At 33.8% G+C, this 26395-nt stretch overlaps 1 protein-coding gene across 1 annotated transcript in view; it reads right to left on the bottom strand.

Moving 5' to 3' along the window:
* Positions 1–23149: 23149 nt before the first annotated feature.
* The window catches only part of MXRA5 (matrix remodeling associated 5), a 35039-nt gene continuing 31793 nt past the window's right edge, over positions 23150–26395 (bottom strand). Inside the window, exon 7 of the mRNA XM_074300205.1 lies at positions 23150–26249. Coding sequence (XP_074156306.1) covers positions 24341–26249 — 1909 coding nt within the window. The 3' untranslated portion in view covers positions 23150–24340. The remainder of the gene's footprint in view (positions 26250–26395) is intronic.

Here is a 26395-nt window from a genome sequence, read left to right as displayed (position 1 = left end):
GGCAGGGGTGAAGTGTGGTGTGCAGTCCCATTACAGCCCATGGTCAGATCAGCGGAGCTCCTGTCCCTGGACAGTACACTAGATCTTACAGCTACAGTGGGGATGGGACGTACCTAACAGCTCTTGGGTAGAACAGAGTATTTGTAGTGAGGTTTTTAGAAGGATCTTGGGCAATGGAAGAGCTCAAAAGGGACTTTGAAAATCAAGGAAGAGAGATAGAGAAAATATTAGGGAAATAGAGAGATATGCAAAAGGAACTATAAAAAGCAAATGAGAAGAATGCCTTAAAAAGCAAAATTTGCCAATTGGGAAGGGATGCACAAAAGCTCACTGAGGAAAATAATTCCTTTAAAGAATAGAATTGAGCAAATAGAAGCTAATGACTTTTTTGATAAATGAAGATACAATAAAGCAAAAAATCAAAATAAAAAAGGAAAAAATGTGAAACATCTTGTTGGAAAAACAACTGACCTGGAAAATAGATTCAGGAGAGATGGTTTTAAAATTATTGGTCACCTGAAAGTCATGATAAAAAAAAATCATCTTTCAAGAAATGATCAAGGAAAACTGTCCTGATATTCTATAACCACAGTGTAAAATAGGAAAGAACCCACTGATCAGCTCCTGGAAGATAATCCAAAATGAAAACTCTCAGAAATATTATAGCCAAATTTCAGAACTCTCAGGTCAAAGATAAAATATTGCAAGCATCCAGAAATAAAAATTCAAGCATAATGAGGCCACAGGCAGGATATCATAAACGTTAATAGCTTCTAAGTTAAAAGACTGGGCTTGGGATATAATATTCTAGAGAGCAGTAAAGCTAGAATTACAACAAGAATCTTCTCCCTAGCAAAACTGCATATAATCCTTCAGAGGAAAAGGTGGTCTTTCAATAAAATAGACTATTTTCAAGCATTTGTTATGAAAAGACAAGAGCTGAATAGAAAATTTTATTTTAAAATGCAGGATTCTGGAGAAGCATAAGGCTGCTATCAGGAAAGTGATGTCATAGGGACTTAATAAGACTTATCTGTTTACATTCTTACATGGGAGGATAATACTTGTAACTCAGAACTTTCTCATTATTATGATAGTCAGAAGAAGTATATATAGACAGAAAGTATGGGTGTGAAATGAATATGAAGGGATAATGTCTTTTTAAAAATGATGAGGAATATATTGGAAGAAAGGGAAAGGGACAAGTGTAATGATGCTAATTATATGCCATAAAAAAGGAAGCAAGAAAAAAAAATTTTACAGTGGAGGTGAAGAGGGAGAAGAGAAGGGAAGTGAGTGAATCTTACTTTCATCAGAACTGGATCAGAGGAAATAATATACATACCCAATAAGGATAGAGAAATCTACCTTACCCTGAAGGAAAGTAGGAGGGGAATGGGATATGAGAAAGGGGAGAGAGTGATAAAAGAGAGGGCATATTAAGGGAGGAAGTGGTCAGTACCAAAATACTTTTGAGAAGGGATAGGGTCTCTATCTGAGACAGAATAAATGGGGGGAAATGCAGTTAGCAATAGTATTTGTAAAAATAATTTTGAATCAATTTTTGCTGATAAAGCTTCATTTCTCAAACAGAGAGAGCTGAGTCAAATTTATAAAAAAATAAGAGCCATGTCCAGTTTGTTAAATCAACAAGAGATATGATTTGTGCCCAAGGAGCTATAATTCATGCGCATCCTTTGACCCCCAAATCACTACTTGATGTGAATAAGAAAAGAAGGGGAGGAAAATTACAAAAATTTTCATAGCAACTCTCTTTTCAGGGCAAAAAAAATTGTAAATTGAGGGAATATGTACCAACTGGAAAATGGCTCCAAAAATGGTCCCTGTTTATGATAAATATTATTCTTTTATGGGAAATGATGAGCATGATGCTCTAAGACTTGGAAAGTCCTTCATAAACTCAAGCAAGGTGAAATGTACTGTTTTCAAGGTAATAGCAAAGTTCCTGGATGATCAATTATGAATAATTTTGCTATTCTCCATAATACAATTATTCATAACTTTTCTAAAAAACTCATGAAAAATCTCTCTCTCTCTTTCTCTCTCTCTCTCTCTCTCTCTCTCTCTCTCTCTCTCTCTCTCTCTCTCTCTCTCTCCTCTCTCTCTCTCGGGTTTGGTCTTCTTGGCAGCCTTCCTTTCAGTTCCACCACAAGATAAGCAGGTATTAAAGTCCAAACCCTTTATTGTCTCCTTGCCTGAGGCTTGATAGCTTTCTTAGAGGCCTTCCAGAGTCTAGATTTCCGTGGAGAAATGTAGGAGAGTCTGCCACCAGCAGCCTGACCAAAGGTGGAAATTAATTCTCTCTCTTTCCTCCTAGAACTTGAGCTCCTACCTCTCAGTCCTCTGGCTTTTCTAGCTCTGAATCTGGCTGAGTTTGTTCGAGTTTATATGCTCTGTTATCATAGGTATGAATCTTGTAGAACTATATTAAGTACTAAGTACATGCACTGAACTAGAGAACTATTCAGCACCATGCTAAACTAGATAACCACTGTCTTTATCAATTCCACTGACTTAACACCTTGTAAGAATCCTTGTTTAAGAATCCTCCTTTTCAGAGTTCTGGCCCATAACACTGTCTCTTGAGGGCTTTATTTTCATTACTGTGGGAGATCTACAATTTTTTCACAACTTGACTTTTGTGGAATTTTTTTTTTTTTGCATAATTTCACAAGTGGTTTCCTAATTGTGGATGGGGATAAGGGAGAGAACCTAGAACTCAACAATTTAAAAAACAAATGTAATTTTTTTTGAATGAAATACATTTAATTTAATTTAAAAAGGGATGGTGAGTCATAAATTCTCATCACAGAAGCAAAATAATTAGAAAATTTGGTTTAATTATGCAGTAAAAGATATTTAAAAAACAATTCTTTCATTAGTTGTTACTTCATCTTGAAATACTCATGAAGTATATGGGGGAAATATTACCATGAAGAAAATTGTATACTAACATCTGTTGTCCCAGTTATCCATCTCTCCTCTTATCTCTTTATATTTATCTGTCTCTCTTTCTTTTCTCTGACTCTCATTGTCATATGACCTTTTTCATTGTTATTTATCTAAATATGAACTAGTCTATTTAATCTTTAAAAACGTATCCCTGCCCCTTCAGTCATGCAACTACTTTTTCATCTTTTTTATTGCCAAGAACCTTGGAAAAGTTGTCTACATCAAAGAGTTCTCAGTATTCATATTCTTTTTAAAATTCCCTTTAAAACTGTGAACTTGAAAGCATCAATAAATATGAACATTTACATATGGGGTAAAGAGAAAAAAAGAATATTATAAGAAATTCAATACATATATATATGTATTGAATTTCATATATATATATAATTTAAAAAATGCATAAACCATGTCCCTTTATGAATTTTCTTCTTCTATTCATGTCTGTATATATTTAAATGTTTTGTTGACATTTTTCTTTCTTTTCTTTTTTGGTTCTCTTCTTCATCTGTCATTACTTACCAGCACCTTCCTATCAATTTTTAAAAGCACACAATAACAGTTCTTTCTCTGACAAATAAAAAGTACTAACCTAAATAAATTGTGTCTGAAAATGCATTCCTAATTCTGCATCTAAATCTACTACGTCTTTGACAAGAGCTGAGAAACATATAGCATCACTCTTTTGGATTTGTGATTAGTCATTGAGATAAGAGTTCTTAAGTCTTTAAAAGTTGTTTTCTCTTATAATTCTCTAGCCATACAAAGTTTTCATTTGGTTCTGCTCATTTTACTCTGAATGTGTTAATGAATTCATGCAAATTCTCCCATGGTTCTCAGAATTTATCACCTTTGATTTTTTTGTGGTATGATAACCCTCATACCATGTCGTGGCAGAGTGGATTGTGTAGCTCAGTAAAAACATGAGTTATTCCATTTAGGGTTGCCCAAAATGAATAGTTCATATTAGATTATTCTGACAAAATGTGTTCTACTGGAAAACAAAACCAAAAACTATTCCAATATCTTTGTTAAGAAAACCCCATGGACAGTACTAAATATATATATCTATATATACAAAATATAATTTTACATCCAGATCCTTAAAAAAGGCAATGTCAAGGAATGTTTAGATTATCAAATGATTTTCCTCATTTTACATGCCAGCCAGAAAGGTTATGCTTCAGATTTTGCAGGTTAGATTTTAGTAATATGTGAAATGAGAGTTATCAGAAAAGCAGGCTAATTTTCAAAGAGGCAGAGGAACTAGACACCAACTGAAAACTATTCACTATATTATGGAAAAAACAAGGGAGTTCCAGAAAAAAAATTTACTTTTTTGCTTCATTGATAACACTAAAGCCTTTGACTATTTGAATAGCAACAAAAAGGCAAATTCTCAAAGAGATAAGTGTACCTTGTCTTTTAAAGAACCTGTATACAGACATAGTTAGAACTGAACAAGGAACAGCTGATTGGGTTGAGATTGAAAGAAGAATTGGAAGAAGGCTATCTATTTTCATTCTATGTTTTTTAACTTATATGCTGACTACATTGTGTAAAACGCCAGGTTGGATGAAAAATTGTAATTAATCTTGCTGTAAGAAATGTCAACAATCTCAGATATTCAGATGAAATTACACTGATGGTAAAAAATGAAAAAGAATTAAGAGACCTCTTTATAAGGATGAAAAATTAAGAATATAAAAATTGACTTGAAGCTTAACATCAAAAAAGTGTATATATAGAAGATGGTTCCCTCATTTCCTGACAAATAGAGGAAGAAGAAATAGAAGTGCCATCAGATTTTTTATCCTTGGGTTCTCAGATTTTATATTCTTGGGTTCAAATATCCCTGCACATGGTGACTGTGTACAGCCATGAAATTAAAAGAAGCTTGCTCATTAAAAAGAAAGCTATGGTGCATCTGGACAATAGGTCCATATACTCAAAAGTATGTTTTATCCAGTGTCAATGCTGGACTGTGAGAATTAGACTATAAGAAAAGCTGAGTGCTATAGAATCAACACTTTTTTTTTGGGGGGGCTGTTTCCTTTTTTCCCCCTTATTTATTTATTTATTAATTTTATAATTATAGTGTTTTTTTTTGACAGTACATATGCATGGGTATTTTTTTTTTTTTTACAACATTATCCCTTGTATTCGTTTTTCCAAATTTTCCCTTCCTTCCCTCCCTCTACTTCCTCCCCCAGATGACAGGCAATCCCATACATGTTAAATGTGTTACAGTATATCCTAGATACAATATATGTGCATAAAACCAAATTTCTTATGAATCAATACTTTTGAAATGTAATTCTAGAAAAAAACTTGCAAGAGTCACTTGGACATCACGGAGATCAAATCAGCAAATACTTAAATATCTTAATTCAGAGTATTCATTGGAAAGTGAAATTTTAGAGCTAAAACTTAAATACTTTCACCCCAAAATGAGAAGATGGGACTCATTAAAAAAGACCTATTGGAAAGTTTGAAGGCAAAAGCAAAAGGGAACAGTTGAGAATGAGATGAATGAATAATATCATGGAAATAGCATAAACTTGGACAGATTTCATGAGATAGTGAACCAGAGAAAGGCCTGATGTGCTCTGTTTCATGAGGTCACAGAAAGCTAGACATGACTGAACAGCTGAATAACAACAACAACAAAATATTAAAAGATTCAGTTTTTTAGTACCTGTAAATGCTTGTTTAAGAAATTGAGACTTTATTCAGTATACATTAGAAAGCCATTAGAGAGCTGTGAGTCATAGAATGATCAGATTTGGAAACTAACATAACATAAACTAAAATAACATAGAGGAGAAGAGATTGAAGGCAGAGCAGTTTGAAGGCCACTTATTTAAGCAGTGGGTGATGAAAGGTGAGGATTCTTTTTGCTTTTTCTATCTTTCACATCTAGAATAATCTCTAGAACATAATAAGGGCTTAATAAATGCTTGTTGATGGATTGGCAAATTGGGAAGGTTGTGGAAAAAAAAATAATGGGGGATTCAGACATATTTGTAGGGAAAATGTTGAAGAGGGAAAAACTGACAATTTTTGAAAGAGCCTGAATTTGGACAATCTACTAGGGAAAACTGGGCCAAAGGTATGGAGGGTGGCATTGGTGATAAAAAGGGTCATTTCTTCATCAGAGATGGATCCAAATAATGAAAGATGGGACAGATTATGATGAGGAAGATGAGGGAATTCAAAGAGAATAGCCACAAAAATTCTAATTACTTAATGAAATTTGGTAATCTGTTGAGGTAGGTGTGTATGTGGGGGGGGTTGGAGTTGTGATAATTATCTTAATGGAAAGCTATAGATTATTTGTAGGATGGTGAGAGCTTTACAAACTGTGACATCTCAAGGTATTGAGGATATTCAACTTGGAGGACAGATGGAGAAAGGAAATCATGATTTCTGACTTTTTTGAAGGATCTGCTATGAAGAAAAGAGATTGTTCTATCCCTCACTAGAGGGTAGAGCTCAGAACAATCAGTAAAAGTGGCAGAGAGCTGATTTGAGCTTAATGTAAGGGAAAGATTCTCAAAATTTATGGCTATTCTAAAGTAGAATGAACTGTCAGTAGTAACTAGAAGTAGTAACTGTCAGTATCTTTGTCAGAGTTGGAGAGATTGTTTCTATTCAGGTATTGTTTAAAAAATATAGTCTCTTCCAACTCTGAAAATATTTTCTTTGAATATATTAACCTACTTAATGTTCTGGAATATTTCCAATATCTTTCAACCAAAACGAACACATTTCTGAACTGCAATTCCTTCTGAAAATGGTGCAATGAACGTCATTTCCTTGAAATGTTTTAAAATATCAATTGCATAATTTGAGGTATACTTGTTAATACCATAAAGTTATTGCTCATCTTCATTTCAAGCATTCTTTCCTAAAGTTTCATATTTCATGTTATATGGTCTTTGTTTCACTAAGAAATATTTCCAGACATAGAAATATATTGTCTTGATTCATTTTTTCCTCCATATGGACAATCTATCATTTTTATCACTGCCTCTTTTCTATCTGTTTGATTTCTTCTATCATCATTGTATAGACTAGATATGTTGTTCCATTACCTGACTTTTATTTTAAAAGCTTCAAAATTTATGACACATGGCATGTTACTGTACATAAACATAACATAATACATTTTTTTGAAATATATAATGGAGAATGATCCCATATTGACTGCAATACTTCTTGTTATGACTTTCTTTTAGACTCATTTACTTTATAAGTCACTATGGTTACAACCATAAAAATAAAATAAAAATCTGACAACCACTGACTGTGTTAAAGTGTAATCCATCTTGTCTATTACTTTCCCGGTAAGTTTATTGGAATTTCAGTTCCAGAAATGATTCATGCCATAGGTATGTGGGAAGGGCTTTAGTGTGCTCTTGGTAGAAAGTGAAAGATTTAATGGTACTCCACCCTAGTACTGAAGCAATTAACCAAACTCAAAAGATCCAACTTTACATTGCTTATATTGGCAAAATCCTTGCTGAATCAATGGTTGTTTTGCTTTCATGAAGACTATATCAAGATCAGTCAAACATTCTAATAAATGTTTCATGTTTTCTTTATTATGAACAATGTATTACTACGAGTACAGTAATTTTGTATATATTTCTATCTTCCCATATGTCCTTGATTTTAAAGAGTAAATGTATGATTTTTTTTTTTTTTATTACAAAACTTCCTCTTTGGCAACCAGTTGTGGTTAATAGCAATACCAGCAGCAGAAAGCAAAAGGTGTAAATGAGCCTATTTGACAAAAATTCAAGAAAAGAGTACTTAACTAATAATAAAAGATCCTTTTCATTATAGTACCTGAGAGCACCCCTAACTCACAGGACAGATACCCAAGAGTACAGATAACTTGGGTTGAAGATGCCTTATTTGTTTGCATCCACTCAAAATCGTTGCTCAACAGCCCCTATACATACTTACTTTTAATATTTTAAAATAAAAAAGACTTTAATTTAGAAAGATCATTCCATGCATCCTGGATCATTGCCAAATATCTTGGCTTTTATCTTACTACTGGACTTAGATGACTAGGAAAAAAATGAGTCTGATGACTTTCTGCAGTTCTGCCTCATTTAAGTCCATTCACATGAAAGTCAAGATAGTACTCTTTTATGATGGCATTGGTCCTCTGTTAATGAAGGATGAACAACAATAATGCACAGATAACATAATTTAATAAAAGGAAATTGTAATGTTCGGGTTAGCTTTCTGGAGGACCTGGGGACCAGCCTTGATCTTAGTGGAAGAGTGCAGGAGGTAGGAGACCACCAGGAGGATAGTCAAAAATAGAATCTGGAATCTGGAGTTGAGTCTTCTCTGTGTCTGTGGCTGAGAGAGACTCTATCTGTATCTGAGACTCTCTTAAATACCTCAGTACCATTACATCATTACAGCCCACTGAGCATGTGCCATTACATCACCTTATCACATTAAATATATGTTTAGAGAACCATTATCTCACACTGAGTAGGTGCTTAACTATAAAGACCCTGCTGTGCTTGATTCAAATACACCTTTTCAGAGTTCCAGCTTTCTACATGGGAAGTAGCAACAAAAATAGCAAAAAAAAAAAAATTCTTTCATAATCTTGGAGCATATTCTTGCACAGAAGCACACATTATTTCTGGAGAGCTTAAACACACATTCAGAAAACATATATATCTATATATATATAGATATGGATATAGATATAGATATATAGTTATATAGATATTCTTATTGTTGTTGCTGCTGCTATTGTTTATCCCTTGTGCTCAAAGAAAATCAAAATAATGTCATGATGTCAATATATAATCTATCTGGCTATGGCTTATCACAGCAATATAAGGTTGAAAGCCTCTACCACAAGTCAGGCATAAATAGTCCAATCGAATATTTGGTATGGAAGACACATAGAAAGGCATACATTTAGGTCTTATATGTAGCCAGAAAAGGAGCACATATGTAGACATCAATTGTTACAGGGAGCATGCCTAGAGTAGTAACTTGAATATGCAATACTATATGGCTGTTAACATCTAATGGTATCATCATGCTGCTCCCTTTAAGTCTGTTCCTTGCTGGTCTCTTAAACACAACTCTATTAGATGCTGGTCTGCTGTACATGGAGTCTCTGCCAGATGTTCACAGATGTGGTCTTTCTAGATAGATGGCTCTGATACTCCCCTCTCCTTTCAACTTCTTGAAGGCCTTCCAGTGGTCCTCAAACTTTTTAAATAGGGGGCCAGTTCACTGTCCCTCAGACTCTTGGAGGGCCGGACTATAGTAAAAACAAAAACTCACACTCTGTCTCCACCCTCAGCCCATTTGCCATAATCTGGCAAGCCACATAAAAGTCCTCAGCTGGCTGCATCTGGCCTGAGGGCTGTAGTTTGAGAACCCCTGCTTGACTATTTCTTTCTCAAAGAAAAAAAAAAATCACTATTTAGTTTAATTATCAGAAACTATTTTTAGTGACTTTTTTTTTTCAGAAAGCTGCTACCATAAGCAATAGAACTGATAAGAGTTCTAAGAAACAAACAAAATAAAACCAAACCTCACCATGTTTTTCTTCCTTACATAGCTAGATTTGGGGTTACTTAAATAGTGCTCCTGAAATCCAGTTGATCCAGATTCTCAGAATGTTGTTCAGGGATTGAGAAATCATTGAATTAAGGCCCAAAATCTTAGAAATCATTTAATACAAACTTGCATTTGCTAAAACATGAAAATTGAAGTCAGGATGAAGTGATTTGTAATAGCACATGGAGAGAATAACAAAATAAAGATTTGTAGCCAGTGGTAAGGAACAAAATAACCTCCCTCACTCATTTAACAAATACGCCTTGGGGATGCTCAAAAATCTTGAGTTAATTTGTCAGAGTAAGACGTATAGGATCTTAAGCTCCATTTTTCCTTGGGGGCATGGGGAGATATATAATATCAACTAGCCATCAAATATCAGGTATTTCTCCCAACTCCCAAACTGAGTCAACACTAGCCCTGAACCTTGACCTGCATCCTGGGTCCAATCTTTCCTGTTCCTCCCCCAGTGATGGATCCTGTTTGTCTCAGATAACAGCTCTATAAAAAAACTTACTCACTTCAATCATGTTGGGCATCTAAATTTATGCAAGACTCCAGCACACTACCCTATATCCATTCTCTCTGACCACCCATCATTATAGGTGTATCTAACCTCAGTAAAACTTTAATTGATTCACTTTTTGTCTGCCCACTTCCATCAGCTGGTTTTTGTCTGATTGTTCTCTACCTCCCAGATACATCAATTCTCTTTTTAGAAGTAAAAACTATAATACAGAGTTATACCTAATGATCTCAGCAACCACATTTATAAGCAGAATCTTAAAGTAAGAAACATAGGAACCCAAAGACTGGATTGGAAAATGTGTGCCTATTGGGAGGACACTCTTTCTTCTTCTAACACTAAGTCTGTGACCAAGAACTCTGCTGTGGCAACAAAAGGTACTGGAATGTGACACTCTCAACCTTCATAAGTCTGCATTAATACATGATCTCATATGACTCCAAATTCAATGCACTTTCCATCTATCATACATAGGTGAATTACCAAAGACTGGATTTAAAGAAACAATTATTATTCTTTACAAGTCATAAACCCCCAAAAGAACATACAGATGTGTACATATGTGTATGCAAACACACACACACACACACACACATACACACACATATACATTAGCCAGATGGTCTCTTACAATGGGTAGAATGCTCAACATGAAATCATGAATACTAGCTATGTAACCCTCAACAAGTTACCTAAACCAGGTCTTAGTTTTCTCTTTTGTAAATATTAGTAAATTTCTTTGCACAGTACTTAGGACAAGGTAGATATTTAATAAGTGCTTTCTTCTTGCTTTTTTTCCACCTTCCTTCCTTCCCTCCCTCCCTCCCTTCCCTCCCTCCCTCCCTCCCTTCCTTCCTTCCCTCCCTCCCTCCCTCCCTCCCTTCCTTCCTTCCTTCCTTCCTTCCTTCCTTCCTCCCTCCCTCCCTTCCTTCCTTCCTTCCTTCCTTCCTTCCTTCCTTCCTTCCTTCCTCCCTCCCTCCCTCCCTCTCTCCCTTCCTTCCTTCCTTCCTTCCTCCCTCCCTCCCTCCCTCCCTTCCTCCCTTCCTTCCTTCCTTCCTTCTCTTTATTCCATCTACTTTCTTTTTTCCTTCCTTCCTTTCTTTAACTTTCTTCCTTATTTCTTTACTTCCTTCCTTTTACTTCTTTCCCTTCTTTACTTCCTTCCACCAAAGAAAGGAAAGAGAAAAGGTTAACCAACACAGCTATAATGATTCATAAACCTATAATGTCACCATGAAATCAGTAGAATTCTTCTAGCTCCTATAGTGGATCCTTATTTAGATTATTCATGATTAGCATATACAAAGATAGTTTGGGGTGTGCTTTAATTAGATGAGTACCTTATAAAATGATTCTAACTGGTTTGGCCCTTCCAAATTAATGTAACATAGTGTTATCTCTAATAATGCATGTCACTTTGACCAACCTGTAGTCCTCGATCCTATTTTTCCTAAAATTATCTCTAAGACAACTGAAAAATTGAGTGGCCAGAAGTCCAGAAAGGCACATATATACTTTTGATATTTGTGTAAAAATATCAATAAGTTCTATAGTTAGTTTAAAGCAGTCTGGTTCTATTTTAGATGCATCACAAATACCTATGAATAAATGAGTTAAATAATAATTAATAAATTAGTTTTTTAATTAAGCGTTTATTATATGCCAGGTAGGATATTACTTACTGGATATACAAACACAAGCAAACAAGATAGTCTTTGATATCTAATAAGTTGAAATTTTTTTTTAAGTTTTCATTCTTATATGAGAAAGCACTGGATCTGATAGTAAATGATAGTGAACGAGAAATTATGAATAAAGTTATTGACAAAGAAAGGTAATTGGTATTATAGGATGTTTGATATAAATACTTTCTAGGAAAAGTAGTGTTGATTGATTTGATTACTATTTTTAAGGTTAGAAGTAGAAAAGGTTATTGGGAAGGGTATGAATAAAGCAACATTGGAATGAAAGTGGTTAAGATGTAGTATGGCGTCTGTGTCTAGGAGGAAAAAAAGGTGATGTTCACTATTCAAAAACACAGCCTTGCAGTGTTAACTAGAGTTGTTTGTCTAAAATGGAGTCTGGGGCATGGAAGTAGAGCTTCTTAAAGATGAAAAAATACCTTCAACAGGAACTTTGTCCTATTGGCAAGAAGTAAAGTGAGGATATATATTCATAACTTATCATAGGATAAGGTTGGCTTGCTTTTGCATTAGTTATTTTAGTGATAATAACAGCAAAGTTAATGCTTTCAGATATCAGATGATAAACTCAAATTTATATGTCTTTCTTTTCAAATGAAACTCAGGCATGAGAGAAATTAATATTTTCTCAAGCATCATACAATGCCTAGATGTCAAGACTTGAAAAGTAATGTAGAGTCCCTAAATAACTCAATATTAAAATGTATTTTTATCAGTATTACTTTTTCATTAGATATTATTTTTTAATAGCCACTTCTTTGGAATTGGAAATCATTTATTTAGCCAGAAAACAAAGGCTTAGAATCAGCAGTTGGTCTTACTTGTGAAACATTCAATCAAGGAACCTATATTAAGGGAGAAAATTATAGATTGTGTATAGGTGTTCAAAAAACGATGAGAGATATAAATCAAAATATTAGACCTGAATATTTACATTTAAATTCTGTCAAGTGATTAGTAATTAGCTCAGTATTACTATTGATTGTATAATTCATATACCTAACATCAGGATCAAGATGGATCATATTTTCTTTTTCAAAAATTTTTATTTATATTTTAACATTCTTATAGTTTTCCCCAGCATTCCTCCCTTATTTTCTTCTTTTACTGGATTTAAAAAAATATTATTGAGTTTTAACATTCCTTATTTTTTAAATGTTGAGTTCTGAATTCTCTCTCTCCCTCCCAAATCTAATCCATCCATTGAGAAGGCAAGAAGTGTGATATCAATTATATATGTGAAATTCTATAAAACATATTTCCATATTATCAATGGTATTTTTTAAAAAGCAAGAAAAATAAAGTGAAAAATTGTGTGTCAATCTATGTTCAGACTTCATCAATTATTTCTCTGAAGGTGGATAGCATTTTTCATCATAAATCCCTTAGAATTTTCTTTGATAGCTTTATTGATTAAAATAGCTAAGTGATTCATATTTGATCATCATATAATATTACCTTTACTGTATACAGTGTTCTCTTGGTACTAATCATTTCAATTTTTCAGGTTCTTTCTGAAATCAATCTGTTCATCACTGCTTATGGAATTCCATTACACATATCACATCTTAAGTTATTCCTAAATTAATAAGCATCCCTCAATTTTCAAGAATTTGCCAATACAAATAGTTTCTATAAATATATATTTGTGTATATATGTCCTTTTCATCTTTTTTTAAAATCTCTTTGTGATATAAACCTAGTAGAGATACTGCTAGATCAAAGAATATGCACCATTTTATAGTCCTTTGGGTATAGTTCCAAATTGCTCTCCAGATTAGTTGGTCTAGTTCACAATTCCACCAGCAATGCGTGGGTCCCTATTTTTCCACATCCCTTCCAGTCTTTGTCATTTTCTTTTCTGTCACATTAGCCAATTTGATAGATTTGAATTAGTATCTCAGAACTATTTTAATTTGCATTTCTCTAATACTGATTTAGGACATTTATTTCACATGATTATATATAGCTTTGTTTCCTTTGTCTAAAAAATACCCATTCATATTTTTTTTTTACCATTTATCAATCAAGAAATAACTTAAATTCTGATAAATTTGACTGAATTCTCTATATATTTGAGAAATGAGGCCTTTATAAGAAACTTACTATATATTTTTCTAATTTCCTGCTTTCTTTTAATTTTGACTGCATTTAATTTCGACTTGTCACCTGAACAAATTATAGTACCCATGGAAGCTGTTGGCAATCTTCTGAACTAAGTCAAAATTTAAAGAATAAGAGTCATTTTTATCCATCAACCTACCTCTAGGTATGAATTTAGATGTAATTTCTCTGGTAGATCCTATTTCAGACAGACATCTGGTGTTCTGGAACACCAATGAAAATTGAATATATAGAAGTACATAAAACTCTTTGGATGTATATTTTCTTGGCAAATCATAGATTAACATTCTTTAAATTCTATTATATATATTATGTATATATATATATATAATATACACATACTTATTTTGTTAAATAGTTCCCAATTACATTTTAATCTAGTTGGGCCACAATCTGAGTCTTTGACAACTCTACTTCACAGCATCATGAACACAACTTGAAAGTCCAAATCTCAAAAAAAATTCTCCTGAAAATAAATTACTTAATATCCCGTGCCTTCAGCCTGTGTATATCTTGTATATGGAACACATGAATTCTGCCTCCAAATGTTTGGAGAACTGCAATATTGGTTTATTGATAAGTTTTTGGAAAGTTGCATGGAATTGATGAATGTCAACTGTTGTCCAGACTGAAGGACAGGATGGAAGAATGAAAAAAGCAAGCAGTCAAGAAATAGGCAATCTGAGATCCAATACTGACTCTACATAATAAAATATGTGACTTGGTTTCCTCATTTATAAAAATGAAGAGCTTGAATTTTCTGTTTTCTAGAATTCCTTTAAGCTATAATGATAGATGATTACAAAGTAATACTGTATACCTGCCTAATCATAGCGATAATGATAAAAAGAACAGTAAGATATTGGTTATGTGACTAAAGTACATTTAAAAAGTATCTTTTCTTATAAAATGTGTGCCTAATATTGCATTATAATCTATATATTTTTTCTAATGAGGTATCCAAAATTCCTAGTCCCTAAATTTACTACATTGCTTCAGCACTATGTTCTGACACTGGGTGGTCTTTATTCCACTGTCTTCTTGGCTTTTTCATGTTGAAGTCAATACATATTTTTCCCTTGATTTTTAAACATGGTAAGTATAGCAGCTTTTTAATTTTTGTCAGGAAAATTCAAATCATGGATTTTTCCCATCCCCATTAGTTTAAATCCTGGCCTTACAAATGTCTTACTTTCCAAAATCATGAATAAGAAAGTGAGTCTCTATTGGAATGTTCAGTTGATTTTGGTCTTGTTTCTGTGAGCATAGACTTTGTTTCTTCCTCTGTTCATTTGTGTATAACTTTTTGTATACAGCTAATCCTTTACCTAGAAAAGATACTGTTTATATGATTTTTCCTATTTGTAAAGACATTTTACAACCCAAACTGTAGGGAATTGGTATACTTCATAATAGCAATTGTCATTTTTATGATTTTCACAAACTATCATCATTATTATGAATTGTTCAAGACCTTTTTTAAAAATCATTTTTAAAGGTTTAAGTCTGCTCTGTGGGCACAGAGGAGATCGTCCACAGCTAACTTTACAGTATGACAGGGGTTTAACAGTGCTCTGGAGTGGTGGTGCTAAAATCTTCCTTCCTAGTGGGATGGGTATGGCCTAGTCCCACCTGTTATGCTGAGGTTTAGGGGCTCACTCTTTGTCTTCTATAACTCCAGATTTTACAACTAATCTGTTAATCCACTGACTTCTAAACCAGGATAGAGTAGCCAATACTACTATATTTTGGCTAAGAATCTCCCAATGGATTCCCTGCATGGGGCCTCCTTGTACTGGGCCATGGTTCTTCCTGCCCCATTGAGATAGACCTTTCCTGAAGTCCATTCAAGATATCTTCTGCTGGAAATTTGTTACATTCCAAATATTTATGGGTCAAATCTGTTCAGACACTTCATCAGGTGTTGATTCGGAGGAAAGCCAGGAAGAGCTCAGACAAAGTCCTGCATATTCTCCATCGTCTTGGCTCTACCCCCAATTGTCAAGACATTAGCACACATAAAAGATCAATTTGAACATTTACTGGATACATTCAATTTCTTATAGTCTTCTTTAATCAAATCATTATGTTATTGAAACAATAATAGAAAAGAATGTCATTTTTAAATTTCAAAATAAATATTACTAAATTTAATAACTAGAAGATTGGTTATAGTTTTGACTAAAACTTCATCCTAAGTCCAGAATTGTTGTGTTATATTCTGTTTTGATAACTTAAAATTGTATATTTTTCTCTAATTTGATAATCCAGTGGGTCCATGATCTTATCAATGTGACTATTATTACTTTCACTGCAGAGTCCAACTCATTTGTCCCTTTTTCATCTTGTGTAATTATTGTCTGTGTTCTTTTAAAAATCTTCAATAGAAAATATACCCAACATGAAAGAACACTTTTGCTAGGTCTTTTAATATTTTCTGGATATCAGTGGAGCACATAGATTGGTTTATCATCCCTTACTCTCACTGCATGATTAGTCAACTTCCTTTTACAATCAAAAATGTCTTCCACTTTATGTTTTTATGATTTTATATTTATATTTTATTTTAAATCACCCCTTTAGTACCTACTGTGCCTTTTCCCATTGTCCTTCAGCTTGCCCTCAATCATCTTCCACGATTATTATGTTCCATTACCTTTAACCATATGAGAACCATCTTTTAAATGACTAAAAGTAATAGTTGTAATAAGTGCCTTTCCATGCCAAAAAGTACTTTTCCCAATGTGAAAACACTCCCAAGAGGATTCCTGTAAAATTACTCTTCATTTGGCAATGGTTTCACTCCTCTTTCAGGAGTGACTCACTTACATGTGTGCTTTGAAATATATTGGCATATATATGATTTATTTCTATTGGTATAGTATACAAAAGCAAAATGGTAGCTAAGAAATTAGTAAAATGACAGTCACCAGAGACAATTTGTGTAGTGGGGGAGGGAATTTTTGTATTTTATTTTAAAAAAGACAGAGGAATATAGGGAAATGAAGATGCAAACATGAAAAGATGGATGGGATAGAAGATAAGATGGAGATAAGATAGAGAAGAAAATCAAAAAAGGGGAGGAACAAAAAGTAATGATCAACTTGTCCTTATTGACCTAGTAAAATCGTTTTAACTACCTTTCATTTACTATAAGTGACCAAAAGATTAAAGGGAAAATGAGGAGGAAGAGAAAGACTTAAAAAGACAAGTTATATTATTTACATTCACATCTTCTGATAAAGAAATAATTGGAGGCATCTAGGTTGCATAGTGGATAGAGTGCTAGCCTGGGATCAGGAAGAGAAGTTCAAATCCAGTCTCAGATACTTATCCATACTTATTAAATGTATAATTTTGGGAAAGTCAGTTAAGCTCTATTTTCTCAACAGTAAAATGGGAATAATAACAACACCGGTAACCTTTCAGGGTTGCTGTGGAACTGAATGAGGTAATATTGAATAATATAATATGAGGTAAGGACCTTAAAACAATGCCTTGAATGTATTTAGAGCTATGTAAATTACCATTCCCTTCCACTTGTACAAGACTATCTTAGAGTCAATCCAAATCAGGTCACAAGAGCCAATTGTTAAATTTTCACTATGAACATTTATACCTGGGAAATCAGCAAATGCTAAAAATCAAAGCTTATTATTCTATTGATACATAGACAAGAAAGTAATGGAGGAAATGCTAATGAATTAATTTTTAATTTAAATTTAATTAAATTAAATTTTAAAATTGGAGAGTTGATTCAATGAGAACCTCTACTCTAACTCTAATCAGTATTAATTCACTATGGTTCTATAGGAAGTAATTATAGTTATTATTTCAATATATGTATTTAGTAAAATATAGTGAGTCAGTCAACTAATAATGTATATAAGCAATGTATTAATTTATATGTTGTATAAGTTATACAGGAATAAAGATTCTAATAGAAAGACTCCTACAATAGTTCTTAAACTTTAATGTAATATTCATTACTTGTTTGTAAACTTTGGTAAAAATACTCACACAGATATCTCCATCCTATTTTGCTCAGATTCCATGACCAAACTGAAAATATATAAGTGGTTGCATGGTATAGAAAGTCCCTCTCATATGTCCTAGGAATGCACATATTGCTTGTACTATCTCCTCTTACCTAATCTAAGAAAAATCCATCAATCCTGTGACCATCTAGCTAGAAGAGATAATCCTTGCTTCATCCAACTTATGACCTTGCTGATATATGTTTTACTTATTTTAGTTTATCTGTCATATGTCAACCAATAGAATTGATTTTTTTATTCTTGTATTTTGAAAAAAAATTGCTTTAGAATGTCTAGGCATCAAAACCTATAAAACAGGACTCTGGAAGGAGGGGGCATCTCAGATCATGAAGAATATCTGGTGTTCACTTCATTAGAAGGGGTCAGGTCCCTTTCATAAACTACTTTGGCTTGGAGCTCTGCCTCAGATTATGTTTCAAGCGTTCAGGGTAATTTTTGATCCCACAAAAATAAGACAAAAATAAAAAGAAGTGGTCAGAGAAAAGAGGTGAGTTTTTTTTAAAAAGCTTGTTGAACTCTCTTTTCTGCCATCATTAGGTTAATCTACAACCTGTCAATTATGTAACTTTATAAGTAGACAGGTACCTTAGCCTATTTCAAGCATATGAAAAATGAAGCTCAGCAAGGATAAAGGGCTTATCCAAAGTTTCACAGTCCATTGGACTTGTTTAGGTATTGACAAGTTAGCCCCACATAAAAGTAAAATGGGCAACTATTTTAATAATATTATTTGACATGCCAGAAAGTCTCTCTACCTTTATATCTCCCCCTTCTAAACAGACACATAAACTTTAATGTCCATGTTTGACATGTCATTCTTTGACCACTTCTTTTTATTTTTATCTGTACTGTACCTTCTTCTTCATTCTCCAATTTAAATGTAAAAATTGTTATACCCAGAATCAAAATATGGCCTTCTACTGACTTTCTGCAAGAAATTTTATTTTTTATAACTTTAATTAAAATTTATGGATATACCAATATCCGTATATGTTGGGAGAACAAGAGCTGGTTGCACAAGAATACCTAGGCATATCCAAGCCATGCTTTATAGATAAATATTCTGATATTTATAGTTATAGTATCAGTCCCAATCCCTAATTTAGGTTTGAGTACATCATTATGCTCACATGATAACAAGGCAACAGTCTTAATTTTTTTTAAAATGTGAATTAACAATTTGGAACTACTTCCACATTTCTAACTGACCATAGGATATAGTAATATTGTCTACTTATGCTGTTACCTTAGTAAGTTTGGTTTCATCATTTTCTTTTCCATGAAGAGTCTCTCTCTCAATTTTCTTTTTTGTTATTTTCCATGATCAACCACCATTTGTTGTCAAATCTTTCTTTGAAATGTCTCCCCCCCCTTTTTTTAACTTTATTGATGCTTTTTTTTTTCTTTTTAACAAGTTACTTCCATTTGTGGCCCAATCTCCAATAGGAAAAACCTTTCAGTATAAGCATCTGAATTCATATGACATATGCAGCCTTGCACATTTTTAGTTGTCCATCTTGTTATTTATGGGAAGAAATCATCAGTCCTTTTCTCTTCTGTTTTCTGTTCTCCACAGTCTCTTGTCTAAGGTATCATTTGCAGCAGTCTTTTCAGTAATCTTCCTGCATTTAAGCTTGGACCCATTGCATTCAGACTGGACTCACTCAACCTAAGCTTACTTTCCTAAAATAATATTGGCATTATATTACTGCCCTATCTGACTCTGTACTGGCACCTTATTAGAGCAATTCCAAAATGCCTAATTTTCCTATGTAAACTTATATCCTATTATGCCTTAATGTGAACCCTTCATTTTGATCAAATGGAAGTTTAATTTCTTTTTCTCAATTTATACTACCCCCCCTTTGTTTCTACTATCTCCCTTGACCAAAACTCACATTTCTTTTTTTTATCTTTCCACATCCTACCTACCTTTCAAGGCTTAAATGAAATATTATTTTTTCCCTCATCATCTGTGCTTTAATTTTAAACTTTTTAAAAATAAGATTTGAGATTTCATGGATGTAGGGAACTCCCTCTCCATTCCAGTACAGATAGGTACCATCTTTTAAATTTGTTTTCTAAGAAGTTAATGTAGAATTCTATGGAGTTAAATTATTATTAGCCCAAGGTCACACAATCAGTATGTGTCAGAAGTGAAACTTCAATACAGATCTTTCTAACTGCAAGATCTAAATAAATGTTGTGTCCCTAGATTTATTTGTTGCTATTCTTTCATTAATGCCTGTTTCTTAGTGACCTCATTTGGAGTTTTCTTGACAAAGATATTGGAAGGGTTTGCTATTTCCTTTTCCAGCTACTTTTGCAGATAAGGAAACTGAGACAAATAGGATTAAGTGACTTGAACAGAATTACAGAGCCAGTGAGTATCTGAGGCTGGATTTGAATTCAGGTCTTCCTGACCCTAGGCTCAGCATCCTATCCTCTTCTATGATTTAATTTTCTAGTTGTTTATATAGCATAATTGAGTATTTATAACATTCTCCTGTTATCTCTATTTCCTATGTATATCTTGATTTTTTTGACAATTTACTAGCTGTTTGTTTATCACATATGATTATTATGGTGATCATTATTATGTTAAGACCACACAAAATAGGTATTTGATATATAATAGCATTAATATAGCTTTTGAGGTTTATAAAGCACTTTACATATGAGGTTCATTGGCATACCTAAGATCATACATCTAGTGTCTGAGATAGGAATTGAACTCTGATTTTGCTGAATCCAAAACCAATACATTGTCCACTGTATTAATAAACCCTTTATATGTAAAAGAAAAATCACCAAGATCTAAAGCTACAATAAACTTAAATGAATCTAAACTGTCAGGGGGCCTGTTGCACAAGCATTCAGTAACTGTCTCTCATGTGCAAGGCATAGCACAATATACTAGAATTCTCACAAAAAATTCCAAATTTTCTCTGTTCTCAAGAAACTTATAATCTGAGAAATTACAATATTAAAATGGATAAACATTAAGAATAGTAGCTAACCTTTATATAGCACTTGAAGGTTTACAAAGTATTTTCCATATTTTAATCTGATTTGATACAACAATCCTGGGGGAGTAGGGTAGGTACTATTATTATTTCCATTTTATAATGGACAAACTGAGGTTAGAAGTTGAATGACTTGGTCATATTTGAGGCAAAATTTGAACTGAGGACTTCCTTTCTCCAAAGTTTATTATTCTATCCACATCACCACCTAAAGAAAGAACACTATAACTAAGGACTCGGAAGACATTTCTCACAGAAGAATGCACAGGAGTAGAATGTTCAATTCAATTAAGCAAGCATTAATAAGTCCTTTGACCTCTGTCTTTTCACCAGTGAAACTCAGATAATATTAACCATCCTATTTACCTCGCAAAGTTTCAGTAAGGTTTAAATGACAATTTATCAATGAATAAACATGATTAAGTACCTACTCTGAATCAAGAACTCACTCATATGAAATCACATTAAAAAGTGATTATTTAAAAAGTTAAAATTTTTATCAAAATGGTATGACTCAAGTAATCCCACTTTCAGAAGATACGAGTTTTAAATGAAAAAATGGGCTATATACATTCAGTAGCCTGGCAAAAGAATAAACTCATTTGACTTAGTACAGACATGAAAAAAAAAGAGAATATAAAACCGAGAACCAAACTTTAAAGAGCATGTGTTTCTCTTCATTGAAAATATGGGGGTAATGAAATACTTCCAATTTACTGCTAGCAAAGACCTATTGCATGTGCAAACAACTTTACAAGCACATGCACCAGATGTCAGAAGCTAGTCATTAAAAAGAAACTATTTTTTTAAATGATTATAGAATCATATGCAATTCAGATTTATGAAGATCTACATGTCATTGCCTGGGGCATGAAGTGTTTTAAGCATTACTATTTTTTTTTCATAATCATAGACTTACATGGCATAAGCAACCTGAAGAAAAATATGCTTTATCATTCTTTCCAGATAAAATCACCCTAAGCTTCCTCCAAAAATGTCTTCTGCCTCATTATTGAAAATTTTCAGAAAAAAATTGCTATTGGTTTGGTATTTCATGCCAGTTGATATTATATGTAATTTGGATTTGCATGCCACTGGTTGGCACTGGCCAATTACTCAGTGCCACAACTAGAATTCCTTTTTCCTTTCTTTCCTATACAAATACACCCATATATACAGCCTTTATTTCCTTTATATTTCTACTTAGAGACAAGGGATTACTTCTTGGAACCTATCATATTATTTAATAACTCATGAACTTTGTCACCACAATTATTGAATATAGACTGATGCTTACTTATAATTAATTCTTTGCAGGAGTATGCTGGTAAATGTTTAGCATTTGTCTCTCTAGGGGGTGTGTGTGTGTGGAATGTACACATAGCACACTATAAATTTAATCTTCAATATTAACCTTTCTTCCATAATTTCCTTAAATCTAAAAATCAGAAAAATAAATGAAATCCTGATTTGTAGCATTTGTTGATTTCTGTTGATACACATACTAAAAAATTAACTATATCTTCTCCTTGAATTGGTTCAACACACTCTTATCTCTTCACATTCTTAGTGCATTGTCACACCAAGGGAGATAGATTTGGTTCAAGAAAAACAAGTGTCAAAACAACCCTAAAAATCTGATTTATATTTTTCTTTTTCCATTTTCCCTAAAAACAGACAATGACTGTTTTCTAGATTGGATGAATATTACAATGTCATTCTATCTCCAGTTCTCTCTTCTGCAAAGAAAAATCCTCTTCCATCTTTTTTTTTCTTACTATATGAGAAAACTTTCTCAAATCCTCAATCACTTTTGTTATTCTCCCCTGGATAGGCAGTATTAGAAACAAAATGAGATGTACTTGGTATTAATCTAAGCATCCTTTTTTTGCGATACATCTTTGTGACATTTATCCATTCATAAAATCTGTGGTCATTTAGTATAACTTAGCTTCTTTATCTGTAAAAATTTTTATTGAGAATATTATAGGAATTGTGGTAGATACAAGTAAGATGTTTCTAAAGATTATCAGAACATTTTATGTCTGAAGAAACTTAAGCTCAAATGTATTTGAAATTCTTCAATACTTAAAAAAATAACAATTTTTTTTAATCATTGTCAACTTGTTTGGAAAATTTTTCTTTATTGTAAAATGTACAGTACATTGACCATATCAGCACATTAAAGCAGTCATGGAAGTAACTGTCAACACACTATCCAGGACAATATTAGATTCTGGATAACTGATTTAGTGACCTGGGGGAGGTGGACTGAAAAGAGGTCCTGGTATTCATACCTTTGACACCACAAAGAAAAGTCAGAAGCTTTTTGGGTGGCTCTAGTCTACATGATCAACAGTGTCAGAGCTTGTTCTGCTTTTCTCTACCTCAATCTATTCCCATCTCCTCCTGACTCAAAAGATCCCTCTTTGCTATGAAATATCCAATATCATCTTTCTCCAGGTAAAGAGGGAGATGAGTAGCAAAAATATTATCAGGTAGTTAAATTGAGGGAAATTGGACAGGACCTGAAAATCAGTTTCCACATCTGAAGCTATATATCTGAGTCTTGTAAAGACCAATAATTTATAAAAATGAGACAAGAGATCATCATATGTCTTTTTAGTCTCATAGTCTAGGTTAAAAAATAAAGCAACAACACATAAAAGTAAATGATGATTGAATTCCATCCCTATAGATTGGTTCAAGTGGTTCTTTCATACATAATTTGTAGGGTTAATGTTTGAAATGTTTTTATTAGAAGTAGCTCATTCATTTTTCTAAATCCATGATCAGTTATCTTGATTTTGAAGAAATGGTAGAGAAAAAAACAAATAGGAGAGTATTCATTTGATAGAATTGATTATGTGCAAGGAGGCAAATAAATGATGTATCCTCAATGTGGTAACAAAGCACTTTTTGGTTTTCAATCACTGCAGTTCATTTATAGTTAATACTTCTTTGGTATCCTTAAGGTGCTTGTCAAGCCACTGGGGGTAGCTTTGCTCTAAAAAGTAACATGTAGCTGACATCTTGGGTACCATGAAATATCACATGAAGCCACATATATTCTGTGAACCCAAAAGGAAATCCCCAAAAGGTGCTGGAATCCCATTAAAGTGTCTACATTGCTTCCTTTGGCAAGAAGGAAAAGGATCTAAATCATCTTATAAAATCAACAGGGCATTGATCAATCCATCATGATAATGTTCTGTTAACTCCCTTTATCAACCTTCACTTCTTTTTTTTTTTAAATGACATTTTGCTTGCTGTGCTTATTTTTTCATTCTTGGGAGTTCATCAATGCAGAAAGGTGTGTTAGAACACATGAATATAAGTTGTTTTAGAGTCACTGCCTAAGATGTTTTTTGCAGTGCACTTGTAAAAGCCTGCATCTCTTTGTGTGGAATGCTGGATGATTAATGAGCCCTGAGGATGAAGGAATTTATTCCCATAGAGACGGGACTGAGCCCCTGCTGTCAGATGTGATTTGTCTGGTAGCTCCCACGTTATTTCAGCTTTGGGAATCCCAATAGCCATGCAGTTCATTTTTACTGTGTTCCCTGGTCGAATGTAAATGACAGGTGTTGGCTCACTAGTGATTCGGGGAGGGTATGCTATAACAATGACAGGAACATTCATAACAGATGAGCCATACTCTGTTTCAACCTTACAAAGATAAGTTCCTCTGTCAAACACAGATGCTTCATGCACAGTTAGTGAGCCATTCTCTAATAGAGAGAAGCGTCCAACTACTTGGGGACCCTCTAAAACCATACCACTAGGCAGTGTCCAAGACACCTGGGCTTTCTGACTTCCTTGAGCAATGCAGTGAAGTTGCAAGGTCTCACCATTGATGATGCTCACCAGATTTGGGTATTGATTACTAATTTCTGGTTTCAATCCAACTTTCAAAGACACCAGTCTCTCAGTATAACCAGCTTTGTTCCTAGCCACACAACGATAAGCTCCAGCATCTGCAGCAGAGAGACTGCTGATATGCAACATTCCATCCTTTTTGTGGTAAAATCTCTGTAAATGTTTACCACTCTGTAGTTCTGTCTCATTTGGAAGAATCCAAACAATACTAGGTTCAGGGCTTCCCTCAGCTGAACAATTGAGGTTGATAGTGTGACCTGCCATAGCAGTAATCTTTTCACTGACTGGGTTCCGGAAAACAGGTTTCTCCAAAGGATCCATTACTGTGAGCTGTACAATTAGCTTTGCTTCTCCACCTTCATTGCGACCAATACACACCAGCTGCACTGAGTCTGTCTTTCTTAGGCTTTTAATATCCAATGTGCCATTGCGATGGACAGTTATACGGTTTCCATAATAAGGAGCTGGAAGAATCACCCCCTCTGGAAAAGCCCACAAGACCCGTGGTGCTGGGATGCCTTCTGCTTTGCAGTCAATGAGCTTTCGGCTCTCTCTTGCAGCTATTTCTCTGACTGTTGTTATAGCATTGGGGTGGCCATTGATTGTGGGGGATTGGACATTAACATGAATCCAGACAATTTTTCTGTCCTCTCCAGCACTGTTCTTCACCACACATGTATAATTCCCACTATCAGATCTCTGTGCTTTTTGAATAAGAAGAGTGCCATCCCTAAACACTTGGTACTTATCAGAAGAAATTGGAATTAATCTGTTGGTTGGAGAAAGCCATGTTATTTTTGGAGTAGGTTCTCCTTTAGCTTCACAGGCCACTGTAACAACATCCCCATAAGGCACATGAACAATGGAGTAGGTTTTGTTGTGGATTGCTGCAGGTTCAGTGACCACTTTGACATGAACTTTCATTTCATCTTTCCCAATCTGGTTTTCAGCAAAGCAGGTATAGTCTCCTTCCTCTCTCATTCCCACTTCATTGAAGTAGAGTGTTCCATTATTAAAAACAACATATCTCTTTGTCCGTCCACCACTATCATCTGACTGCATAAAGGTATTGACCATACTACCATCAGGAAGACTCCAGGAAATCTCCGGATTGGGAAAGCCTGTAGCAACACAGTCAACCTTGAGGTCCTCACCATAGATGACTTTGTGGTCATTCTCCTTTTTATGTTCTATCTTAGCAGGTTTCATCATAACATTCACCTTCAGAACAACATAATCATCACCGATCTTGTTCCGAGCAACACACAGATAGTCCCCTGCATCTTTTTCTGTGACAGAATGCACAACCAAAGTACCATTTCCAAATACCTTGATTCTGGTATCAAAGCTAAATGGGAAAGAAAAGAAACAAGATGTGAGTCTCCTGATCATACATGTTGACTTCTGTTCACTAAAACAAAAAGGAAACATGTGATGCTAGAAAAATATTCATGCATGAGCTGCTACTGGAAAATGTCGAAAAGGGTTTTGTAG

Source organism: Sminthopsis crassicaudata, chromosome 3 (assembly GCF_048593235.1).
Source record: "Sminthopsis crassicaudata isolate SCR6 chromosome 3, ASM4859323v1, whole genome shotgun sequence".
NCBI lineage: Eukaryota > Metazoa > Chordata > Mammalia > Dasyuromorphia > Dasyuridae > Sminthopsis > Sminthopsis crassicaudata.
This window is presented reverse-complemented; position numbering and strand designations above follow the sequence as displayed.